General features: G+C 33.3%; 1 protein-coding gene across 1 annotated transcript in view; it reads right to left on the bottom strand.

The window, feature by feature from the left end:
- STPG2 (sperm tail PG-rich repeat containing 2) overlaps positions 1-10,382 on the bottom strand; it is a 404,777-nt gene that overhangs the window by 305,389 nt on the left and 89,006 nt on the right. The window contains exon 10 of the mRNA XM_006152182.1: positions 6,314-6,406. Coding sequence (XP_006152244.1) covers positions 6,314-6,406 — 93 coding nt within the window. The remainder of the gene's footprint in view (positions 1-6,313; positions 6,407-10,382) is intronic.

Raw genomic sequence — 10,382 nt, 5'->3', positions numbered from 1 at the left:
CTCTCTCTCTCTCTCTCTCTCTCTCTCTCTCTCTCTCTCTCTCACACACACACACACACACACACACACACACAGTCCCTCTCTGCTCAAATTAAAACAAACAAACAAATAAATTAATTAATTAATTAAATTAAATAAAGTAATTCTAAAAAAAAATCTTTCCAAAGTCAAAACTGAACATTTTTTCTTTCTATCTTTTTGCATTCCTGACATAGCAATCCAAATCCTCTGCAAGATAGGAAAGACATGTGTCTGGTTGAAGAGAGTGAGTTTCACTTATAAGGAAGTGTGAAAAATAAAAAGATATTACCATATTTCAATGTACTTATTATATTATAGAATGACAAAAAGAGAGCATAGGCATGAGATTGACTCAGCTTTGAACCATACCCTACATTTACAAATTTATAGCTAATTTATTTTTAGCCTTCTATGGGTAACACAGTTAATAAATGTTAGAAGCAATAATACACATAAGTTTTACCATGATCCTATCAGAAACATCCAAATATCCTATTTAATAGTTAAGAAACCTTAGCTATACTGAAGTCGCCTAAACCATGCAACTAGAAGCTGAAACAAAGACTAGAAAAGCTTTTCTCAAACACAAAAGCTTTGACTCTTAAACTTTAACCTATTCAGGATGATAATCAAAATATTAAAAACCTCAAATTAAATTAAACTTATGAGTATGTCAAAATTTATACTTAAAATTTTCTTTCACTTTCAACTCTACATTAAAACAATTTTCAAGTGATGAAAATATAGTACAAGTTATTCAAGTAATCCTAATGAATTTCAAATAACTTGTTAAGTTTTAGAAATTGTAGAAATATTTGTGATATATTTTGTCACTAGCTAAATAAGGGCCCTTTCAATAACCTCTCAATAACTAAATAAAAGTTATTAAGTTCCCCAGTATTGTTCATAATGCAAAATATTCTGTTTCTGCTAAACAAAAGCAGTGGCATTTTTAAAGTTTTATCCCTTATAATAATGTCAGAGATCTTTACATCCATATAGTTTTAATTTTAAATCACAAAAAATCATTTATAATATTATTGTATTTACTTGAATTGAGCCTAATTCTTCCAGCCATAAGAGAATACCATAAAAATACCCTTAAAAGAGCAGCTTCTACTGCTGAATTGCAGTTTTAATTCTGACTTTGCCTTTTAAACTTTAAACTCTGTGCCCCAGTTTTTTCCACTTAAAAAAATACATTTTTATTTAATTGCTTTTATGCACATATGCAAGAAAGGAAGGAACTCTCAACAGGGTCTTCCTACACTGCTGCAATCTCTCCCGCTAGTCAAGACCCTGACTGTCCACGCCTTGCATGTTTTTGGTCAACTTGAGATCCGAACTTGTGGTCAGCCAAGTGGCTTCCAGCACTGCAGATTAGGACTCTCTAAGTCTAAGCCACCATGGCAGAGCCAGTTTCTTAACTTTCAAAGGAAACACTATTATAATACTCAGATAGTTAATGTTTATTTGGGGTGGAATGTGCATGGCATACAATAAACATTATATATTTGCTTTTATTTTTATAAAGAAAATTAATTTCATAATGTCTGTGACAGACAGCTATTTGTGATTTTTAGTAATTCATCTCATTAAACGAAGGTGAACTATAACATTCTCAAGGTGATTAACCTAGCACACATTCAAAACCAAAAGCTTCAACACAGGCAGTCTTCCTTTTAATTCTCTGTGGGTAGGGAGGTAGATTTATTTACATTTCACTCTTAACCTACATAGGTTGACCACTGGAGATTTAATGTATCACTGGATCTTCTTTGAGACTACCCACTATGAGAGAGTCTTAGACTTTATTTCATTTCCAGGAGGCCTTTAAGCTATAAAACTTAAAACTCCAGCTCATCTCATTGAGCAAATGCCCTCAGGGTAAAATTTAACTTCATTGCTCTACTTGCAAATCTTCTGGATCCCTCCTTAATTTAGCCATCAGCCCATGTACTTCAAACTTTCTTTCTGCTCTTAGAAGCATTCATGAATATGTTTTGTTTCTATTTTATCTATAATTTTTATTATCTTCAGAGAATAGATCAGTCAGACACCAATACATCATAATGCCGTTCCAAATGTATATTAAAGTATTTGAGAACTATTTTTACTTTTATTTTTAAATAATATTTTTACCTCATAAACAAAAGTCAAATCATACACAAGAAATATGGAGACCAGCAGAGGGCATAGTGGTAAAAGTGCTAGACTCCCACATGGTCAACTACGGTTCGAGTCCCTGACCTGACGCCCAGATACTCACACAGGGTGCCTGTGCGGGCATGCTCAAAATCCCAAGAGGAGAATGGAGGAGAAGGGACTGTGGTATGGCCATCCCCCCTGGGGGGTGATTTCTTGTTCTCTGTCTCTCTGGTGAGTGCCTGCACCCTATAGAAAAAACCTCTCCAAAAGAAAAAAAAAATCATATACAAGAATCTAAAATAGACAGCAAACTTTTCTTTGATCTTTTCCTGGTTCCATTTTGAAATAATTCCTAAGAGTAATTGGTCTTTAAGGAATTTTTTTTTCCCCTGTGAAATGTTCTATCGTTCTTCTTCTTGTTCTTGTGTTTATTCGTTTTTGGTACTTGCCATCACAAGTTTAATATAAGGACTAATACTGATTTTGACCTCTGAGAATCCTGCACTATGAAATAAGAAACTTAACACATACATTGCATCCCAACTTCTTGATATTATTATTATTATTGTTAAGATTTTTAATATTTACATTGTTTTAAATTATAATCAAGTTCAATGTTATTTGTAGAGGCCAATTTAAAATCAACAAATTTTAAAACAAGATTTAGATTATTAATAGGCCCAATGGAAGCAAGCAGTGTAGCCAAATACAAACAGAATTAAATAAAATTCTGTTACCAAACCTTTGTCTCTTAAAGAATAAGCATGAGCTAAAATGCCTTCATTAATTTGTCACTTTTCTCTGCTTCATCCAGGACATGGCCACTTTTTATTCTTCTCTGTTTATACTACCTTTCTCTTGTTTGCCTAATCTTATTTTTGTGGAGGTAATTTTATATATGGGAATATAGAGATACCAAACTTTCTTAGCACTTCCATGTCAGAAAATTATTTTCTTGAATCATTTAACTGAATTTTGGGTAGAGAGATTTCTAAATCCAAAATTATTTCCTCTGCAAATTAAGAGAAAATTCAGTCCTTCATCCCTGAGCTCTGAAATCCTGCTAAGGCTGTGAAGCAAGAATCTGGTGTCAGTAACACTTCTCCTCTCCTTGTAGGTGACCCAGTTTCTTTTCTCTATGGAAATTTCAAGGGCATTTTTTTAATTTATTGTCTTCAAAAACTCAAAATAGTGTGAAAGGAAATAGGGGGGGTCTTGTTTTGTTTTGTTTTATGAGAGATTTTTACTATAGAGTGTACACACAAGCTAGAAAGATTTTTGCTATAGAGTATACACACAAGCTAGAAAAAACAAGAAATCATCCCCAGAGGGGATGGCCATGCCACAATCCCTTCTTATCCATTCTCCTCTAGGGATTTGGGGCACATATGCACATTCACCTGCATGAGTTTTAAGTCACCAGGTTTGGGACTCAAACCATGATCAACTATGTGGGAGTCCAGCAATATAACCTTTATACCATCTGCTGGTCCCAGGAAATAGGTCTTTTTAAATTCATCTTCTTCGGCATTTTATTGAGCTTCTCAAATTAAATACTTGTGCTTCTACTCAAGTTAGAATAACTTTCTGATTTTTTTTTACATCAAATAAATACACCACGTTATTTTCTCAGTATTATGTATCTAAAATGTTTAACAGACAGATATTTGGCTTGCATGTAGCCCCCATTGGTCATATATTCAATCTTTTTATCTTTTTACATTAAACTAATACTCATGATATGACTTTTTAAAGAAAAAATATTTCACTGGGATACTGTAAAAGGAAGGGAGGTGTACATGTAGGCTCAGTCTTTCATATGAAACAAGAAGTCAAGGGTTTTCCTTTCTTTTTTTATTTTAATGTGAAAGTGTAACTTGGAAAATTAAACAATTTTATCCTCCTCAAGATTACAGCATATTCACACATATATAATATATCTAGGAGGTAAATTTTTTAGTAATTTTATCTGAAGTGAAAATTATGTTTGACAGATTGTTTCCATTTTTTAGATCAACAATTTAGATTTTTCATTATATATAATATATATTCTATTATATTATTATATACGTGTATATATATATATATGTATATATACACACACACATATATATAATATACCTACCTATGTAAAGGAATTATCATTTGTAAGAAGGATTCAAAAACAAAGGTTTCCTATGTGACTAAACTGTTTTGCATTTTGGGTAACCGACTCCTACCCAATATTTTAATTCCAAGTGTTTTGTGCCAAACATGCACACATACACACACACACAAACACACACGCACACACACAGAGTTTCCAAATCCAATGAAAGACAAAGTTAAAAGGAAAAAAATGTATTAGGTAAAAGCAATTGGTGGAGAAACTCATCTTCCTTTAGAACAGATCTATCTGTGCCATCTTTTTTCACTACAAACGTCAAGTGTAACACATACAACAGCATTCCTACAGGTACCTCTAAAGTGCAGATTTCTATTTTGTCCTAGTAGCTCTAATATTATGATAAAAGTAACTATGAAACCATTCTAGATATTCCTAAGTGTAAAAGTTTTATATTAGTAATAAGTTACTATGACATATTATACTTCACAATGGATCCTGAAGTGTATACAATGATTTACTTGAAAAACATAACCCAACCCTAAAATTCTTCCAGATGAAAAATGATCTATTAAAACAGCACACATATTTAATAATACTGAGAACTACTATATTTCAAGAATACTGCCAGATAATTTTAAACTGTGTTTTGAATATGTAACTACCAAAAAATCTCATAGAACTTGAGACTACTTCTGCCCCATCTTAGATTCAGGCTACTTAGGCACTGGAAAAAAAGTAAGCCCATTCCTGAATGGCTCCCACCAAATTAATTAATCTAATTCCTATGATATTCTAGATATTCACAGTTATGTTAACTAGCATTGTATTACTTTCCTTAAATTAGTTATTCCTAATATTTTACTAGTTATTTCACAATTGGAAACATTAAAGAACAACTCAGCATTATCTCACTAACAGAATATTTTTTTATTTCAGCAAGTAATGCTCTACTTTGTTTGATTAGTTACATTTTAGACCCTTATTGATGATTCTGTTTTAGTAACTTATTATTAATAGTATCTTATAAAGTCGGTCCACTTTCTCTTAAAATTAATTTAACAGCATCTTGTATACACCAAGCTACATCGTGACATTTGTCTTAGTCTATTTGGTTTGCTGTAGCAAAATATCATAAACTGGGTAGCTTATTTTAAAAAAATTCATTTCTCACAGTTACAGAAACTGGAAAGCTCAAGATCAAGGTCAAGCAGATTCAGTGTCTGGTGAAGTCTTCCTTCCTCGTGAGTGGCACTTTTTCTCTGTGTCCTCCCAGAGAGGGTATAACAGCTCCCGTTGGGCCCATTTTATAAAAGCACTGATCCCATTCATAAGGGCTCTGTCCTCAAACCCAGTTACCTTCCGAAAGTCCCACCTCCTAACAGTTGCATTTGGGGTTAGAATTACAACATATGCATTTGGAGGGGACACAAACATTCAAACCATAACAACACTATTAATAACTTTTTAACTGTAAATTTTGCTTTCATCTTTTTGTAAAGTTAATCTGAATAAAAGAGTAGACTATTCATTTGAAAACTGAATATGCTTTACTCTTTTTCAATTTGCTTAATATTATTTATGAAAAGTGAAAATTTAGAATAGTCATATCAACACAATTTAAAATGTAAGTTAACAGGAGTAAAAAGAAAAAAATCACTAAGCAATCTTAAGTTTCAATATGAATTCAAACTGAAAGGAGAAAAAATTCAGACTATGATAAACTGAGTTGAGCATAAAGTAAACCTTCTATTTCATATACAGCACAATGAGTTCAGCTTTCACCCATGTCCTAACAGTGAATGCGCTCTGACCTTACTAGAACTGTTCCACATAATATTTTGTCCTAGAGTCATGCTGGACTTCTGCTTACCTTCAAAAATTTTGTTAAACGTAAAAATATGGTAAGTATCAGACTAGCCAAAGGTGATATAACAGATACCAAGCACCTCTCTCGGGTCCTAATATAATGTTCATGTTAAAAAGTCTCCTCTGTGATTTACAGATTACGGGTAGGTGTGATTATGGGCATCTACTTACCACATCTGGTACTTTACTAGCTCTTTCTGTTCTTGACAAGAAAGCAGCATATCGGTTAGTCAAGTTAGGTAATTCATCAGAAATTCCACGGACCTGTGAATTACAAGGCATGTTGAAAGAAGGAGTTACAAAGGGTATATATAATTTATTTTTATCAATAACAGTGGCAGTATAAGTAATAAGTTTGCAATGAAGTTCATCAATATTGCTCTGTAATTAATTACAGACATATATTCTTTAAAAGTCCATTTTAATAGGATATATAAGTAAAAATCTTTAAGTCAATCAGATATTAAATTGGAAAAAGCATTGATCATATGAACTGCTAGTTAAGCACAATAGATCTGCATACATTATTTAAATATATTAGGGGTAAGTAATTAGCTATGCTCTAAAGTCATTATTGGCTATTAATTCTTATTCTATTTTATAACCAGCGTGTTTTGACTCAGTAATATAAACATATAAGGTATCCAGCCATTTACATCATGTATTTGTTAATATTTATTATTAACAAATGAAAAATGTATTAACAGTAATTATTTCACTTAATAATGTGGAAATTCTTGTTTAAAACATTTCCTAAGAAAATAATCCACACTTTCTACATTTCATAATTCCTTATATGTATTAAAGATGTAAATTAAGAGACTAAGGAAGGCACGTAATCTAAAAATTTAATCAGCAATTAATTAATCCTTATGATATTATATTCTTTCTGATTTACTATACAATTTAGTCATTTGTATTCATTTAATAATGTAAACTATATAAACAGCAGCAATAGTCTTTGTATCTACAAGAGGGATAAGGATTTATTGGGTTGTTGGAAAAGTCCCAAGATGTATTTTTTGTTTTTCTAAGAAAAGCATTATGACAACCCAGTATTTTCTCATTTTTATGCACCTTTACATTTTTATATTTTTAATTTTACATTTTTATACATTTTTATATTTTACAACAACTTAACATTTTCTCATTTTTACACATTTCATTATTTTTAATTCAGAATTTGATATTTACATTTATTATTTCAGAACTTGACACATACTGGAAAAATAGATACATCTGTCTACATTTTTTTGGGTAACATTAATTTACTAAAATATCCATCCCCATACACAGGACTAGAAATTTTGACAAAGAAATTCTAAAACATTTCACAATTTTTACTATTCAGGGGATAAACAGTTATCAAGCTTGAAAAAAATTACCAAAAAATAAATTATTCATTGGATGACTTAGGTTATAGTGAGAATGAGTAGTTTGCAGTAAACCACATTTCTACCCTGAATAATTGAAATAAATCCAGATAAAATAATAACAAAAATCCTTTTTTTTTTTTTTTCAGAGAGGTTTTCACTATAGGGCGCGTGCGCTCGCCAGACAGACAGAGAGAGACATAGAGACAGAAAGCGAGAAATCACCCCCCACGGGGGATGGCCACACCACAGTCCCTTCTCCATTCTCCTCTTGGGATCTTGGGCACGCACGCACACGCACCTGGTGTGAGTTTCAAGCCACCGGGTCCGGGACACGAACCATAGTCAACTACGTGGGAGTCCAGCTACATAGCCATTACGCTAACTGCTGGTTCCCAATAACAAAAATCTTATTGTTAAAGACCTCAGAGACCTGTGGCATAGGCCATTAGGGCTAAGATTCTGAGGACAGTTAAACTCTGGGAGGTGAGCTATCAGACTGCAGGTGCTTTTTTCTGGTGGGTGTTTGCTGATAACAAGCAACAGATTAAGATTCAAATTTATGGGGCAAGCAGGTGGCTGGTGATTAGCACACTAGACCCATGTAGCCAACTGTTGTTCGAGTCCCAGACCTTTCCGTCTCTCTGGTGAGCACACATGCCCTATAGCAAATTTTTAAAATAATAATAATAAAATTAAATAATACTTTAAAAGAAAAGATATGAGTATAGACCTGATAAATGATGCTGTTAAGGAACTGAGAAAAAGACATTAACTAGTAACATGAAAACAATTAAATAGAAAACTCACTGATAAAAGTACACAATCAAATACAGAATATTACAATACTATAATAGTTGTGTGTAAATTACTTATGTCTTTAGTTGGTGAGTAAAAATCAAAACTGTTAAAAACTACAATAATAAATGTAGTTATGCAAATGGCCAACAGATATGTGGAAAATTCTGAACTCTAATCACCAGGGAAATGCAAATTAAAATCACTACAAGAACTCACCTTACATCTGTTACAATGCTGTTATCCAAAAGACAAAAAAGATAAGTGCTTATGAGGATGGGAAAATGTGAATCTCTGTACACTGTTGGTGAGAATGCAAATGAGTACAGCCATTATGGAAATCAGTATGGAGTTTCCTCAAAACATTAAAAGTAGAACTGCCATATGATCCAGCAATCCCACTTCTTGGTATATATATCCAAAAGATATGAAATCATTATGTAAAACTAAGGTATCTGCACTCCTATATTTATTGCAGCATTATACACAATAGCTAAGCTATAGAATCAACCTTAAGAGTTGGGGGCCAGCAGGTGGTGTGGTGGTTAAAGGTGCTGGACTTCCACATGGCTGACCACAGTTCGAGTCTTGAACCTGGCGCTTGCTTTCTCACTTTCTTTCTTTCTCTCTCTCTCTCTCTCTCTCTCTCTCTCTCTCTCTCTCTCTCTCTTTCTCTCCCCCCTCTCTCTTTCTCTCTCTCTCTCTATCTCTCTCTGATTAAACTGGAAAATAATAATAATAAATAAAGTTAAATAAAAAATATTTCTAAAATGAAAAGTCTGTCAATGAGTGAATGGGTAAAGAAACTGTGGTAAATACACACAATCAAATACTATACCACCATTAAAAGAATAAAAATAAATAAATAAAATCCTGTCACTCATGTCAACATGGCTGACTTACCATGGACAGCATTATGTCAGTGAAATAAACCAGTCATAGAAAGAAAAATACTGCAAAATTGTACTCATATTGGAATCTAAAAAAGTTGCTCTCATACGTGTAGAATGTAGAATAGTGTTCACCAGGGACTCAGGCAAGTAGGGGAAGCAGACTGGAGAAATGTTTGTCAAAGGATACAAAATTTCAGGTAGATAGGAGAAACAAATTCTTAAGATCCACCATATGAATGGTGACTATGGTTAATAATAATTGGTTTTATTCTTGAAAAATGTTGTGAATGGATGTGAGGTGTTCTCACCACAAAAACAGTGAATGTAAGTAAAGTAAAGGGACCAGGAGATGGCATAACGGTTATGTCACTGGACTTCCATGTAGTCAACCACTGTTCAAGTCCTGGACCCAGCACTTAAAACATGCCAGATACATGTGTGTGCATATCCAAAATCCCAAAAGGAGAAGGGATTGTGGCATAGCCATCCCCCTGGGGGGGGGGGTGACTTCTCACTTTCTGTCTCTGTCTTCTCTGGCAAGGACCTTACAGCAAAAATCTCTCTCGGGAAAAAAAAAAAAGTAAAGTACATGTTAATTAGCTAAATTTAGCATTCCACAATGTATATATACTTCAAAAGATTATGTTGTACAAGGTAAACACATACAATTTTATCTGTCAATTTTTTTTTCTTTTTCTTTTTTAGAGAGGTTTTTGCTATAGGGCGCATGTACTCACCAGAAAGACAGAGAGACAGAAAGTGAGAAATCACCCCCCAGGGGAAATGGCTACGCTGCAATCCGTTCTCCTCCATTCTCCTCTAGAGATCTTGGGCACACATGTGCACACGTCTGGCATGAGTTTAAGCCTCTGGGTCCAGGATTCAAACTGTGGTCGACTACATAAAGAGTCCAGCAACATAACCATTATGCCATCTGCTGGTCCCATCTGTCAATATTTTTAAAATTTTAATAAAAAAGAGAAAGTAGGCATCAAAACTTAGAGCTCAAAAGCTGCTAGAAAGAGTGGCCTCTTATTTAAATCTACTTATTTAATACTATCTCCAGAGGACTACTGAAGAAAATGAAGCAACCAAAGGTAAACTATATCCTAGCAAAAATGTATTCAGCATAATTCATGAGTGAATTAAGGTGATTTCCTCACTATCATCCAAGTC

The sequence above is a fragment of the Tupaia chinensis genome, unplaced genomic scaffold (genome assembly GCF_000334495.1).
Source record: "Tupaia chinensis unplaced genomic scaffold, TupChi_1.0 Scaffold000340_1, whole genome shotgun sequence".
NCBI classification, from domain to species: domain Eukaryota; kingdom Metazoa; phylum Chordata; class Mammalia; order Scandentia; family Tupaiidae; genus Tupaia; species Tupaia belangeri.
This window is presented reverse-complemented; position numbering and strand designations above follow the sequence as displayed.